Raw genomic sequence first — 16703 nt, 5'->3', positions numbered from 1 at the left:
TAGCTTTTCTTTGATCTATCTTTATACAACTGTCCAACATATCCTCAGGAAAAATTCCTAGAAGTAGAAACTAGGTCAGAGGTACACAGTTATACATATCAGCAAACTGCCTTCCATGAAAATAATGCCAGTTTATACTCCCTCAAACAGCCTATAAGCATACCTCTGCTCTCTATCCAACACCGCCTAGTACTAATCTTTTCCAATTTACAAGGTTAAAAAATGATATCTCTATGTTCCTTTCATTTGGATTTCTTTGATGACTAGTGAGGTTGAATCTTTTCATATATTTATTAGTCACAGGTATTTATTTTTATGTGAAATGCCTGTTTGTAATCTTTTTATTAGAATATTTATAATTTTAATATTAATTTGTATGAATTTGTTACAGATTAGGCATAACAATAAATGTTAACATTTTTTTAACCAAGTGCCATTCTTCTAAGCATTGAAAAATATTAACATTTGATCAGACGTATACATTATAAACATTTCACCCTGTTGCTTTTGTTTCTCTTTCAACCTTGTGTGTGTGTGTGTGTGTGTGTGTGTGTGTGTGTGTGTGTGTTTGCTATAAAAGTAGTTTAGATTTTAAAATTCCTTTGTGATTTCTACATTTTTGGTCATGTTTAAAGAGGTCTTCCCTTTTGGTTAATCATAATGTTTTTATACAACTATAAGATATACACTTCCATGTTTCACATTTGTTTGGAAATTCCTGGTAGCCATTCTCATTGTCTGGAATTATTCTAAAATAGTAAATGTTTTTTAATTCCAAAAAAAAGGAGATGTCCGATGGCATTTTTGGGAACAGATATAAACATTAGTGTATCTATCAAGGAGATGAGAGTGAGAGGTGGGAAGAAGGAAGCAGGAAGAAGGAAGCATGAAGAAGGAAGCAGGAAGAAGGTGACTTAGCTTAGGAAGTGTGGTGCTTGGGTGGCCACAGAGACTGCTCCCCTGAAATGATTCTGGGTGATTCTTTTTTGTTTTTTGTTTTGTTTTGTTTTGTTTGAGATGGAGTCTTGCTCTGTCGCCCAGGCTGGAATACAGTGGCATGATCTCGCTGACTGCAACCTCCACCTCCCGGGTTCAAGTGATTCTCCTGCCTCCACCTCCCAAGTAGCTGGGATTACAGGCATGCACCATCATGCCCGGCTAATTTCTGTATTTTCAGTAGAGAGATGGGGTTTCACCACGTTGGCCAGGCTGGTCTCGAACTCCTGACCTCAGGTGATCTGCCTGCCTTGGCCTCCCAAAGTGCTGGGATTACAGGTGTGAGCCGCTGTGCCCAGCTGTTGTTTTTTTAATGGGGTCTCACTATGTTGCCCAGGCTGGAGTGCAGTGGTGCCATCATGGCTCACTGCAATCTTAAACTCCTGGGCTCAAGCGAGCCTCCTACTTCAGCCTCTGAAGTAGCTGGGACTACAGGTTGTATACCACCATGCCCGACTGATTCTTTAATCTGATACTGTCAGCTCTTCCTCGTCTTCCCCTTTGGCCTGACCATTCCCTAGGAGGGTTCCACTCTCCCTCCCTTCACTGTTTCCTGCCCACCTAATCCAAACCTCAGATCCACACTCAAAACAAAGCGATGTTTTCAAATAGAACTTCTTCCAACACTAAAATTTCCTTCCCAAATTAGTGAAATCAGACTCTGCAAACCAAGCACCACTTTAAAGGCTTGGCTCTTCCTCATTTAAAAATAACGATTTGCAAGAAATAAAATACAAAACATAGGTGTAATGCATCTCCTATGACCTCACATTTTTAGGATTTTTTTTTTCTTGCCAACTGATCCTGCATTCATGCTAATGTCCCCTTTTTGTTTCCTTAAAAGTACTCAGTTGTTCCATCAAAAGTCAAAAAGAAAATAAACTGTTTCTCAGGCAATGTGAGGTAATAGCAAAGGCCTCCAGCAGTTTAGGAACAGTTTTTGATTGAAAGGAAAGAACCAATTTTAATTGTCGGTTATTTCCTCCAGAAAAAAAAAAAAAAAAAAAGCCAGCTTAAGTGTCTATGTATAGAGAAAGGCAAAGTTTTTTATTGGTTTGTTTTCAATTTGCCCTTAAGGCATTTATAGAAAGGAAGTAAACATAGATAATGGTATCAGACCCGTTATCTCAAAGTAAGGGAGAAAAAAATGTTCCAAGTGTTATAAATTCAAATATCAGCCCCGAAACTACTTTGTCTCCAGATTATCATTTAAATTCCTAAGCACAGAATTATGCAATATTTTAAAATATTATTTCTGAGTATTATTTAAATATTATTTCACATGCACACATAAATATACACACTCCAGCATAAATATAAATGTATGTGTATATAAATAGAACAGATATATAACAGATACGCTGCATACACAAACTTCTATACTTATGTGTGTATAGATGGAAGCATTGTAGTGCTTTCCAAAACCAACCACATATTTTGAAAAGAGAAATTCATTCAAAACACAAACTAGCAAATCATTTCTCCTCCCCTGGAGAGATCTGACAATTTTAAGGTCCCGAGCATAAGTACTTCTGGCTCTTTCTAGCAGGCATAGTCCCAAGGTAGCGTCTCTAAAGGCAAACATACTTTTGTGGTAGGTAACTGTTTTATTTGTCTCTGAATAACTGTGACCACATTCTCATGAAGAAAATTGTGGCCTGTGCTGCCAGTTATTTTATTTTTTCCAGAGTAGAAAAAATTCCCACCCGAAGGCACAGGAATTAAAGTTCCTAAAGGAAAAGCCCATGTCTCATTACCGTTGGGAGGGTGTCCCTCAAATTCTCACCTATAATGACAATCTAGTTGTGATGGAGACTTTATATTACTTTCTAGAATCTGGAACGTGTGTGTGTGTGTGTGTGTGTGTGTGTGTGTGTGTGTGTGTATCTCAACACCTTCAAGTATACATGCAAAACTCCAGCAGAATTTAGCTGCAGTTGACATTAGTCAGTTTTAATTAATTGTTTCATTTTCTTCATCTCTAGTATCTTTAGCTTATTATTACATTATTACTTATGCTCCCTATTTAATCAGGCATTTATGAAGTCTCTGTTCTGTATCTGGCACTGTGCCTGATAACATGCATGCAAAAGTTATTTCTTTCTTCATTTATTTCAACCCATACCATTCCATGAATATTTGGGGATGTGCAAACGCAAAGATTCCTGCCCTGGAAGGGCTTACAGTCTTATTTTCTTTGCCATTTCCAGAGAACCAATTCTTAAAATTCGCCTGTTATTTATAAAATGTCTAATCTTATTAAATAAATATTTCACCTTATTTGGAGCCAAGAACAAAGCACGTAATTCATCGTGAATCAGTTTTCATAACAGAGCTCTCCTATCTGGTGTCATGTCAAAAGATATGGATTAAGGCCAGGGCCACCTGTGTTACACTTGCTAAATATTGGAGTTTGTAATTACACAGGAAGAACAGAGCTCATGTTTCTTCAAATCAGTAGCTCTTTTTTTCTCTGATTTAGAAAAAAGAAATGTACCGATCTGCTAGAAGAGACAATGTAACAGAAAGAATACATGTAAACATAGTTGAAAAAATGAAATTCTGATAGAATTTATCATTATAATTTTAAGAACTGGTAAACTTAGAAACTTCGGCATCTGGCTTCAGAGATTTAAACCCTTACAAAAGAATGTTTTATTCCATGAGTCGTAGGTGGCCAAGGTGTAGCCCCTTGCTTAACGTGTTCTTTAATTTCGAGAATACGGAGCTCTTTAGATGACTTCTGTTCGACTTATTTGAACATCAGCATGCACATGTTTTTAAATATGGAGCTCTGGAGTCAAGTTCCAAGTCTAATAACTGAATCTGATTCTGTATCCATAAAACCTAAGACATCTGACAGTGGTTTTGACCTGGAGAACTTTCAGATCATTTTTTTTTTAATTTTAACAAGTATTATTGTGTCTTAGGTTGGGTTGTCCCAGAACAGGCATTAAGACGAGGATGAGAAAACAAGCAGTGTATTTAAGAAATCCTGAGAAATACTGGTAAAGGTAGAGAAGAGAGACACGGAAAATTAGAATGCAATAAAGATCATCATCAAGCCAGTTGCCACTATGGGCAATCAGGGCCCCATCTGGCTGGGGAAAGCAAAGTCGAAGAACAGACCTCAGCTATCCCACTTGACTGATAAGGAAGCTGGGCCACTCACTTTCTAATTCCTACCTGTAATTGACTAAAAGCCATTCCCAGGGATACTAAGCCCTCAAGGGGAGAATCATCTGCAGTATCTCTCTCTTCACATGTACGGTGTATTAGTCAGGGTTCTCTAGAGGGACAGAACTAATAAGATGGCTGAACACATAAAGGGGAGTTTATTAAGGAGTACTGACTCACACGATCACAAGGTGAGGTCCCACAATAGGCCGTCTGCAAGCTGAGGAGCTAGGAAGCCAGTCCGAGTCCCAAAGCTGAAGAACTTGGAGTCCGATGTTTGAGGGCAGGAAGCGTCCAGCACGGGAGAAAGATGGAGTCCAAAAGACTGAACCAGTCTAGTCTTTCGTCGTTCCTCTGCCTGCTTTTATTTTGGCAGTGCTGACAGCTGATTAGATGGTGCCCACCAGATTCAGGGTGGGTCTGCCTTTCCCAGTCCACTGACCCAAATGTTAATCTCCTTTGGCAACACCCTCACAGACACACCCATGAACAATACTTTGCATCCTTCAATCTGATCAAGTTGACACTCAACATCACCTGTGCAAAAGGTGAGTGCCAAAGGGAATACGGCTATAAATCATTTTCCTGTACAAATTCCATTACATCAATTTAATTCCTGACTTGGTTTTCCATATGGAGTGGCCAAATAGGACCTCCCTCCACCTTTGTTTTTTGTTTTTCTATTTTCATTCGCGTTGTGCTAGAATTAACCAATTATACTTTCAACTGTTGTAAGCCTTCTTCTGTGGCCCTTATTTCTACCAAATCCAGTTTTCTTCTTCTCTTTTTAAATTTATTTCAGATTCAGGGGATACGTGTGTATGTTTGTCACATGAGTATATTGCATAAAGGGGTTTAGGCTTCTAGCGTACTCATCACTCAGATATTGAACATTGGACTCTGTGGGTAATTCTTCAACCTTTATCTCCCTCCCTCCTTCTCCACTTTTGGAGTCACCAGTGGCTATCATTACCATCTTTACATCTATGTGTACTCATTGTTTTAGCTCCCACTTATAAGTGAGAACATGCAATATTTGATTTTCTGTTTCTGAGTTCACTTAGGATAATGGCATCTAGTTCCATCCATGTTGCTGCAAAAGACATGATTTCATTCATTTTTATGGCTACATAATATTCCATGGTGTTTATGTACGACATGTTCTTTATCCAATCCACTGTTGATGGACACTTAGGTTGGTTCCATGGAGGTCCAGTTTTCTTACATCTAAATTTTACTCTGCAGATTTAGCCATTGTCATTTTTATTTGTGTTTGATTGCTTCTACCAGGGACAGCCATTGTAAATGAGATTAAGAAAAGCCCGCTGGGTGCAGTGGCTCATGCCTGTAATCCCAGCACTTTGGGAGGCCGAGGCAGGTGGATCATGAGGTCAGGAGATGGAGACCATCCTGGTTAAGACGGTGAAACCCCGTCTCTGCTAAAAAAAAAATACAAACAATTAGCTGGGCGTTGTGGCGGGTGCCTGTAGTCCCAGCTACTCGGGAGGCTGAGGCAGGAGAATCACTTGAACTCTGGAGGTGGAGGTTTCAGTGAGCCGAGATTGCACCACTGCACTCCAGCCTAGGCGACGGAGAGAGACTCTGTCAAAAAAGGAAAAAAAAAAACCAGACAGTTTGACCTCTATGTTAGCCAATCACCTAAATAATTGTGACCATTCCCCCTTACCTAGTCCAGGATTGCTCCACTGCAGTCACCCAGTTCCACCACTGACCTACTTGTGTGAATGTTAGGAAATTTACAGTTTAGCCTTCTTAAGTCTCAATTGACTCATTTGCAAAATTGTGCTAATAATAAAGACCTCCTACCTTCTTGTTAGGAATCATTCAAAGGAAATCCTTTAAAAGGACTCCTGGCATACAGTGTTGTTCCATGTGCTATTTATTAGGATTGCTGTTGTTACTTCAGATCATTATAATATGTTAGTTATTTTATATACTACTGATTGCTTTGCCAAAAGTATACTCACCACCCATACTATTTGTAAAGAGCAAATGGTTGTATCAAAATGACAATCAGAACGTTCCACTTCTGGGTTAATAACCCTTCCTCATAGGGTATTCACTGGTGAGTGATAACACGAAATGTGTAATGAGCCTGGTACCTAGCGGACACTAACCACCTGACTTTCCCCTTTTCCTTCCCTGGGGGTATGTGCCTTGAACCTAGAGGATAGGAAAAGTGATGCGATGATAAGTTTCTAGAAATTGACCTTCCTAAGCACAGAAGGGTTTGAGATCCACTAATGGATGTTTTATCAAGTTGGTTATAGTGAAGCTCCAACATGCTTTCCAAAATGCCTTAAGAAAGGTGTGATTTCTCTTCTAATTTTGTGGCTCTCATACCATCAGCATGTAGGGGTATTCTATGTGCTACTTATGATTTCGAACTTAGTAAATTGTTTCTATACGATTCACGCATGTGTTCTGTGTTTTTGTCTTTTTAAGATTTGATTGTGGGTGCATTTGGAACAGGAAAAGTCGCTGTTTACAGGTATGTGGTTGGTAGTATTCGAATGTTTTTCTCATTGTTTCAAATACATTTTCTTGTTAGTTTTGCCTTAAAGAGAGCATTCCAACGATTTATTCTGGGGAATATTTAGATGCTCTTTTTAAAGTCTAAAAGTATTTTTTGCTCTCACTCTTTCTTTCCTTTGCATTTTTACTCTCATACTGCATGATCAAACTTCCAGATTTTACGAACATAATGTTAAATAAGATACAAAATGAAGCAGATCTTATAAAATGACCCACTTTTTAGATGTTACTGAATTTGATTTATTCTCTTTGCTTTGAAAATGCATTGAAATGTTCACTTGTAAAGAAGGGGTGCAGGTTAGAAGAATGTTACTATTTATCCTGGCTTCTATAATCAAACTGGACACTAAAGTTAGGGAATAGAACATTCCAACAGTTGGTAGCCTCCAAAGGCAAGTATTGAAAACATTTCAAATACAACAGCTATGGATTCCAAGCCTGGACATTCCACGCACTGACTGATTTGTAATCTTGGGCAAGTTCTTACCACTTTCAGTTTCAGATTTCTGATCTGTAAAAGAAGGATAAAAACAATATTTATAAGGTTACCTTTGTTCAAAGGATTCAGTGAGAATATGCGTGTGGTGTACACAGAATAGTAACTGGGAGAGAGATGGTGCTCAACATTAGCTTCTTTAAAAAAAAAAAAAGTTTAATGGCAGGACACGGTGCCTCACGCCTATAATCCCAGCACTTTGGGCAGCTAAGGTGGGCAGATCACTTGAGGTCAAGCATTTGAGACTGGCCTAGCCAACATAGCAAAACCCCAGCTCTACTTAAAATACAAATACAAAAATTGGCCGGACATGGTGGCACATGCCTGTAATTCCAGCTACTCGGGAGGCTGAGGCACGAGAATCACTTGAACCTGGGAGGTGGAGGTTGTAGTGAGCAGAGATTGTGCCACTGCACTCCAGCCTGGAAGACAGAGTGAGACTCCCTCTCAAAAACAAACAAACAAACAAAAAAAAGTCTTATGACTTATGAGAATTCAAGACACTAGGTCAGGATATCAAGACAAAAGGCTGAGGGCATACCTGGGTGTACTAGGTGCATAGTGCTAACCTAGTCGGCTTCCAGAGATATTCTAAGGTTAAGTTTCCTCAAACAGGTAAGATTTTCTTCTTCGTCAGTCCCAAGACAAACTCAAAGAGGGTTGACTTGTACCAGCCATATCCCACTTAAGGTTCTAGAGAATCAGACAGTCAAAACCCTCAAGGTGTCTGAAGTATGGGGCTTGGGTTTGCGGTGGCCGTGGAGTGCACCACTCAGAGCTGCTGGAGCAGAATGGGCACAGGGCTCAGCTGCTCCGCTTCCAATCTGCCACTTTCATGCCAAGGCCGTGTTTTCCATGAGCTGCTCCCAGCCAATTAGCGAACACAAGAACACAAATGCAGGCCTGTTTTTGCAAGACATGGAACTCCTCTCACGGGCGAATTTGGCTCAAGGACTCTCCATTGCCCAGGCCAGGACTTTCTTATCCAGTCCTCTGTCCTTCCCTTGATCCTTCCAGGGATCAGAATTCCCAGCCCCCTCCACTATCTCCCCACTTTTCCTCATAGGTGTTTGACCCCAGTACATCTCTTGCATATCTAGTTCCGTTTTATCATCTGCTTTTCCAAGGAGTGGAACTAACACAGTATTGAAAGCAAAATTATGTAACAAAATACAGAGAAGTGGCATGAAGGAACTTAGGAGAAATCCCTTCAGGCCCATTGCTTATTGTTTAAAGCAGTGCTGTAAACCCATTCAGCCCCAAGCCACAGCCCTTCCTCTTGTTGCGGGGGGAACTTATCCAACATGGCTTCATTTCTCCCTGTCATTTGAGGACTTTGGCTTCCAACGATCATATCTTGGAACCAAGCTTTAAAATCTGCTCTATTCCCTTCCCCATTATTTATTAATACTTTTTTGTTTTGTTATCCTCATCTGGGTGGCTGGAATTGAGTTTACTTACACGCTGTCAGTCTCTCTCCTCAAATTTGGCTACGTATTAGAATCACCAGGAGAGTTTGTTTAAAATTCCAATGTCTGATCCTTACCCCATAAGTTCTGGTTCAGTTGGTGTGGCAGGGCCTGGGCATAGAATTTGTTTTAAAGCTCTTTGGGTGATTATATTGTGCAGTCAGGATTGAGAACCACTTCTCTGGCTGATGTACAGAATTATTCTGCAAACCCACCTTCGTGTATTTAGCTAAATTTGCAAAGCTCAGCTTGAAAGCTATCAATAGAAATTTAAAAATTATCAATGATAATTTGCAAACTTCAAGTACTCACAAAATTAAAATTATCAATGAAAAGTTGCAAACTTCAAGTACTCACAAACACGAATGGCTGTAAGATGATGTATTTCATCAGATACGGATGTAGATATGCTAGCCAGTGGCAGAGCAATATTTCACAGCAATATTGCCATAATACTGGAGGCCCACTTCATAAAGAAATTAGGTTGCGTACACAACTTTGCTTGACAGACCCACAGCACTCTTTATTTGTGTTTGTGTGCTTCCAGATGTGTTTTGAGGTAATTAGCTGAGTGTGTTACCCACCTGTTCATGCAGTGAGCAAAATTCTTGGCACAAATGCTGAGAACGTTGGCAAATAGCCTCTGGAGTATTCTGTCTACTACTGAGTTCGGTATGCAGTGAAGTGGGCTTCTGCCTGCCTATCACCTTTGCATTTTATTCAAACAAACCCTGCATTTTCTCCCTGCAGAGCAAGACCGGTTGTGACTGTAGATGCCCAGCTTCTGCTGCACCCAATGATTATCAATCTTGAAAATAAAACTTGCCAGGTTCCAGACTCTATGACATCTGCAGCCTGGTGAGTTAGTCCAGTGCTTCTCAAACTCCAATGTGAATTCATATCACCTGGGTATCTCGTGAAAAATACAGATTTGGATTCAGTAAGTCTGGCATAGGGCCTAGATTTTGCATTTCTCGAAAAAAGCTTCAAGAGGTGCTGCTGCTGCTGGTCTGTGGCCCAAGTTTGAGTTGCAAGGAGTTAGTCTTTCAAGAGAACCTATGATACGATGCTGATCTTTGGCTATCGACTTACCATTGAAAGGCTACTTCTCTAATCTACAGGCTCTAGGTGAGACGAGAAGTGTAAAAACATTTGGGGAAATTCCCAGTGAGACAAATCTTGGAGACAGCTCTTAGATTCTTGGTGTACTAAAATAAACACTAACCAAGGTGAAAATATAACAAAATACCTAGACTCTTACATTTTGGCATATGCTTATAGATACTGCTTTTCAGGCACATATAATGTCCTATTTATTTATTTATTTTTTGAGATGGAGTCTCACTTTGTCACCCAGGCTGGAGGGCAGTGGCACAACCTCGGCTCACTGCAACCTCCACCTCCCAGGTTCAAGCGATTCTTGTGTCTCAGCCTCCTGAGTAGCTGGAATTACAGGCACCCACCACCATTCCCAGCTAATTTTTGTATTTTTAGTAGAGACGGGGTTTCGCTATGTTAGTCAGGCTGGTCTCGAACTCCTGACCTCAGGTGATCCGCCTGCCTTCGCCTCCCAAAGTCCTGGGATTACAGGCATGGGCCACCGTGCCCAGCCGATGTCCCATTTCTAACTAGTCAATTTACTGGGTTAATTTACTGGGTTTTCTATGCTGACAACAGATGCCAGTTTTGTAACTTAGCATGCACAGCTAGACAGAAGGAACACATTATACAAGATTTTTGTGCCATAAGCTGTATTTTTGTGTCTGTCATTAAGAATAGCGATTGAATTATTCCTTTTGCCTGGATGATGGAGGCTTTGCTTGTACTTTCAGAAGATGGCTGATATGACTCCTGAAAGTGTTCCTTCTGAATTTTGTCAGCCATCTGGAGGGAGTACAAGATGGAACTTGACTATAACACAGTTCAAGAAAATACCACTTTGTTTCCCAATATGTAGGTCCTCAAGAGTTAGAAGTCACTATGTTGGTTAATACCTTCAGGGTATACCCTCTGAAAGATCAAGAAATCCTTGGGGTGTTTAATATTTTGCCCTTATTTTTCAGGAGATGTGGTCTAACTCAGACAGTATTTTTGGTTTCTGAGAATGTCAGAATTGCAGAACTAACCACTCTTGACCCAGAGAAGTTATTTCCAGCCAATTTTAACATGTTGTTGATGGCCTTTTGACAGGAGTTCATACTGGAGTCAAAGCTTTTGAGGGTGGAGGGTGGGGACTTAGAGGACCCTGAAGAATTCTTTGAAAAACATCCTATTGCTGGGAGCTGGGGAGTGTGGCGGGAGAGCATCCTCTTCTTTAACTGCTTTTGAAAAGAGTTGGAAAATGCCCTGGGCACATTTTAAAATGGTTTAAAACCATAAAATAGTATAATGAAAACCTGAGCTCAGAAAATATGTCAGAGAGCCAGCATTTATCCTTACCCATGCATGATTAAATGAACAATGAACTGTGAGAGTTGCTACTTGTTCAAGAGTATTAAAACTTCAGTATTTCCCCCAAATAGGCTCATGTTCACACCTTCATAACAGAATGGACTTCTAGGCTGAATTCCTTTAAGCACATGTGGTACACTCTGATATACAATGTTGTTGTTTTGAACTAGATAATTGATTCTGAGGGTTTTTAGTTTAATGGATATTTGTATAAGACTGAAGCGTGTTTTTGTTTTGTTTTTAACCAGATTAAGAGTTCTGTTTGGGGCCAGGCGAGGTGGCTCACGCCTGTAATCCCAGCACTTTGGGAGGCCGAGGCGGGCGGATCACGAGGTCAGGAGATTGAGACCATGGTGAAACCCTGTCTCTACTAAAAATACAAAAAATTAGCTAGGTACGGTGGCAGGCACCTGTAGTCCCAGCTACTCGGGAGGCTGAGGCAGGAGAATGGCGTGAACCCGGGAGGCGGAGCTTGCAGTGAGCTGAGATCATGCCACTGCACTCCAGCCTGGGTGACAGAGCGAAACTCCGTCTCAAAAAAAAAAAAAAAAAAAGAGTTCTGTTTGGTTTTATGGAAAGAATATTACTTTTTAACAAGAAAATGTCTTTTATTTTCATGAGCCATTTTCTAACTGTATTTAATCATATTATTAAGATAAAGTGCAATTTGTTATGCGGACAAATTTATATCCCTTTACAATTATATTTGTTTCTATTGCATACATTTTTCTGGAAGAGGTCTTATTTTCACATGCAAAATTTGTGAATGGTGCCTCAGAGCCTCAGAAGACAGAAAGTTAACAGCTGGTTTAGTCTAGAATGTGTTTCTTCGATTCTCTTTTTTCCTTATTTTAGGAACTTAGCTTAGTTTTTCCAAAATGATTGAAAGGTCTCTGTTGATTTTCTCTGCTGTTATTTGTGTCTGTATTTGATATAACTTTATATCATACATCTGAAAACTATCACATAAACTCTACTTGGCAAATAGTTCTTCACTTCCATCGATGTGGATTTCTGTGTCTTTCAAACAGCGGTGTAGTTTTATAAAGTGTCTATCTTTAATCGGCATTTCTAAGTTAGAAAAAAGGGGAAAAAAGCCAGCTCAATAAATATTAATATAACTGGCAACTAACCAATTATAAAAAGAAAAACTAGCGAAATACTTCATTTTAAAAATGTAAAAGTGAGTAACGACCCAGTTGCCCAACCTGATTAAAAAAACTTGTCAGATGTCAGTGACTGTGTGAAACCTGCTATTTGCTATCACTGAAATAGGACTGAAAACTGATGAGAATGTAAAATGAATTGCTTTGTACTTTTAAATCATGTTTCACATTTATCTCATTTTCTCTTCATCATAGACAGCTATGAGCACAGTCACATTGCAGAATCATTATTCCAACCATGCTTGGGTTGGGACTAGCCTCAGAAGATCATGTAGTGTATCACCCTGCCTTCTGGCCATATCAAAAGCACTGTCCACAGACAGTTTAATTTAGAATTTATGTAATAAGGGACCTGGGTTGATTTGATGGGTTTTTTGTTCCAATCAGACCTATTTAGACTAATGGGCCATACTGAAAATGACCAATATTTCTAGTTTGAAATTTTAATTCTAATTTAATAAAAGTTTACAGCTTTCCCTAATGACCCAAGTATACTTTGTAATTAGCTGTAGGCCTGCAAGTCATCCTAATTCTATGCTGCATATGACCTGTGATGTATGTGTGCTTATATATAATATAGTACGTATGTTTTTCTAAATTCAGAATGAACACATCAGCCCGCTACTATAAAATCCTGAAATTTTCTTTAGATCATAACACAGAGTTTGAAAAATTATGACTTCACAGACTCTTTTCCACTAAAGTAATCTATGAACTGGCAGGTTCAGGTTGGAGTGCTATTATTGAGAATTCAGTACATTGTAGCAGTGATATTACACTTGTATGAAAAAAAGTTAAAGTCATCCATTTGCTAATGATATTCAGAAAACAGAGAGAGCTAAGAAAGAAATAGAGATTTATACTGACACGTAATTCATAAATAAATAGTAACCCTTTAGCTGATAACATCATTTATCAACTATATACCATCCCATAAGAAAAAAAAGTTCATTTGTATAACTTTATTCCTTTTTAAAAATTTGTTATTGATTTTGAATTGTTTGAATTAAAAATACTGTATCTAAAATGATTTTAATGTATATATGTTGATAATTTCATTACAAATAGGAATTTATTTTATAAAAGCTAATTTTGGTCTACACAGTTGATGATGAATAGAAAAAAAGATCATTGGCTGATCTGAACATACACTCAAATACTTTCAAAAATGTTGGATACAGAAAAATTCTAATTTTGAAAGCCAGGCTTACTACAAAATTGAAAGATGTGATTAACTTTCCATCTTTCTTGAATAATTCTAATTGAAGCAGAAGCGAGTTGGAATCAGTGATTTCTCTGGGGAAGCGGAATAAACACTTGTAATAGCATAGACATTTCAGAAAACTTTTGGCTTAATGGTATGTGGCAAATTATTTACCCCGGGGGGGAGACATTGACTGAGGTCACAGTAGATAGATGAGTCCCAGATGTGACACTTTTTCATTATATTTGACACAGGAAGCTGACACATAATTAAAGTATGATTGGGGATTATTTACTCCCTTTGAATTCTGTAGAAATATCCAAATCATACTATAGTATTTTACTGGTAAAAGTTTATGATTGTCATTAAACCATACTTAAGTATTTTCTTATATTTTCACTTTCCTAGAAATGCAAAAAGGCCCCATCTCTAGTGATGGCTGTTAGGGCTTGGAATTTTTCAGGGAGAGGTGAGCACTTTCATTCAACAAAGGCAGCCAGGGAGTCAGTCGTCTCTCATTCCATCTGTAGCCACAGACCAAAGCCAAGTGCAGATCATCCTATAAGCCAGTGCAGACATTGCCTTGAATGGTAGTGATGGTGTGTTCAAGGCACAACTCCAAAATGTCTCTCATGGACATCTGCCCTCTCTTGATTGTCTTTATTCCTGTATCATTTTGCGCACCTAGCTTGAGACAGCCATGCTAAGCTTGCTGTTTTCTCTTTCTCCCCTCCCTCTTCTCGTCTCTACCTCCAGTCTTACCCCAACTGTAGCAAGGTTCTGCCAAATTCCATCTCCTTCCAAGCAGAGTGGGTGTTTTAAGTTAAGCATACCTTGTGCTCCATGCTTCTGAAGATTAAATCTGCATTTTTTAGCATGACTTTCAAAGCCCTGTTCCTTACCGATCCACCAAGCCAGCCTTGCCTCCTACAACTTTGCCATCTTGCTCAGTGCCCCGACCACATTGAATTTCTTCAGTTTCCTCAAATGGGTCCAGATTCTTACTCACCTACAGATTTTACCTCTAGCTATCCTCTTGCTCTGCTGCCTAATTCTTCCCTCCCTGGCACATGGAAGATACTGACATGTATTCATTGAATAAAAGCAACATGTAATTGATTAACTGAGCAATTGATTAAATCAGTTAACCTCCTGTACTATTTTCCAGTATTACCTTCCATGTAATAATAATGTCACTTGTCTTGATTGTATTAGTGTTGAGATCAATTGGAGGAAGGGGTGTGTGTGTGTGTATGTGTGTGTGTGTGTGTGTGTGTAATTAGAAATATATAGAGAAAATGATATTCATGATCTGGGATGAGGTAAAGGAAGGCTTCTACTTTAGATTCAAAACTTCATTAACCAATAAATTACTATTATTTTCTACAGCTTTTCTTTAAGAGTATGTGCATCTGTCACAGGCCAGAGCATTGCAAACACAATAGGTAAGCATGTTTTCATTTTTACATTCTTATGCTATACTAAGAAAGTTGAACAGTAACCATGTCTCTGCACAGGCCATAAAAAATGAAAGAACCCTTGAGGAATACCAAGATGTCTGTTGCATATATGGAACCTTCTAATAAATATTACTTCAATAGTTGGTAATACTATTATTTATAAGAACATATAATTGTAGGGAAAATTACAACTTTTATAAAACCATTATAAAACATTTTTAGCTTGGAGAGTATGTTATAAAATTTTTCCAGCTCATTTATCATGCTTGATCTCAACTATGAAAAATAAATGTTTCCTGACTAAGCAACTTGAAATGGAAATTCATCTCTCTGATAGAGCACTGTGTTCACTGAATACTTTTTCTCTACTTTACTTCTGTCCTTTAGTCTTGATGGCAGAGGTGCAATTAGATTCCCTGAAACAGAAAGGAGCCATTAAACGGACACTCTTCCTTGAAAACCATCAGGCTCATCACATCTTCCCTCTTGTGATAAAATGGCAGAAATCCCACCAGTGCCAGGATTTCATCGTTTACCTTCGAGTAAGTATTCCAGAAAGACTTCTCTGGCCTCTCACCTTCATATCCAAATTCCAACCATTTTTCTCCATTTAACCATCATGTTTGTCTGCATAGACCCCCATCTGTCTGTTTTCATTTTCATAGCAGGAATCTTTATTTTAGGGTCAAATACTCTCCTCTTGATCCTGACTTCAACTAACCTGATGATGTGTTGCTATTAATTTCTAAGGCTTCTTTTCATTTTGAACAAAATCTTTATAATGGCATGCAGCTCACATGGTTTTCATTTCTACCCGCCTCCTCCCCAAAGTACATAAAAGTGCAACACAATTTATGTGAATTTTTCTCCTATGTGAGTATGTCTTGTTAGATTTTATCAATGCACATTTCAGATCCAACTCAGGAAAACATTTAGGCATTCAAAGCTTTTATTAGAAGTAATTTATAATTATCTTCTTTAAAGTAATGTCTTTTTACAATGACTTCAAAACCTACCGAAATTTTAAAGTAAAAATATTTATAACACAATTACCTATCTTCACCTTGCCAGTTGTGAGGTTGTGATAACTGTCTTAATTTCTCTTTTCCATTAGGGAGCTTAGTTAGCAAGGACCACCCTAGGGAAGATCACAGGTTCACAGTCACACTCAAGAATGAAAAGTTGGATACCTGACCCTTGATTGGCACACAATTGAAGGGTGACATATCCACCGTGTGTTTAGTGCTTGCTGTTTGCTGCTTACCCCTCCCTAATAAAGGAGTTCTGTTTCTTTTTCCAAAAGAACTTCAAATATCCTGAAGGTGTTCTGAAGTTCATGCAGGCAAGGGCTTAAAAAGATGATGAGAGGAAGAGAATCAAGATGTTTTCTTCTTCTGAGCCCCAAGAAAGAGCTCATAAATTCTGGCAACCTCACGAAAACAAAAATCCAAATTCATGATGTTTTTTGTGACATTTATGATATACACGTGTAATCTTTTACTTTGCAACTTGACCAGTTCTGCATGAGTTGTTGAAGGTCTGGAGAACCCAAAGATTGGCTCCAGAAGTGTATTTCAATGAAGCCGCAGCTCTAAATGATTTCATCACTGCACGTATATTAGGTATGCTGGCTACTACATACCACATAAATCAGCCTCCATCTAAGCCTGCTGCAAAGATAATTGTTTCATCATTCACTTTCATTGAGTAAATTCCAGTGTTGCCTAA

At 38.8% G+C, this 16703-nt stretch overlaps 1 protein-coding gene across 1 annotated transcript in view; it reads left to right on the top strand.

The window, feature by feature from the left end:
• The window catches only part of ITGA8 (integrin subunit alpha 8), a 199477-nt gene that overhangs the window by 90130 nt on the left and 92644 nt on the right, over positions 1-16703 (top strand). The window contains exons 14-17 of the mRNA XM_054436441.2: positions 6640-6685; positions 9445-9552; positions 14905-14960; positions 15363-15517. Coding sequence (XP_054292416.1) covers positions 6640-6685; positions 9445-9552; positions 14905-14960; positions 15363-15517 — 365 coding nt within the window. The remainder of the gene's footprint in view (positions 1-6639; positions 6686-9444; positions 9553-14904; positions 14961-15362; positions 15518-16703) is intronic.

The sequence above is a fragment of the Pongo pygmaeus genome, chromosome 8, assembly GCF_028885625.2.
Source record: "Pongo pygmaeus isolate AG05252 chromosome 8, NHGRI_mPonPyg2-v2.0_pri, whole genome shotgun sequence".
Classification (NCBI taxonomy): Eukaryota; Metazoa; Chordata; class Mammalia; order Primates; family Hominidae; genus Pongo; species Pongo pygmaeus.
This window is presented reverse-complemented; position numbering and strand designations above follow the sequence as displayed.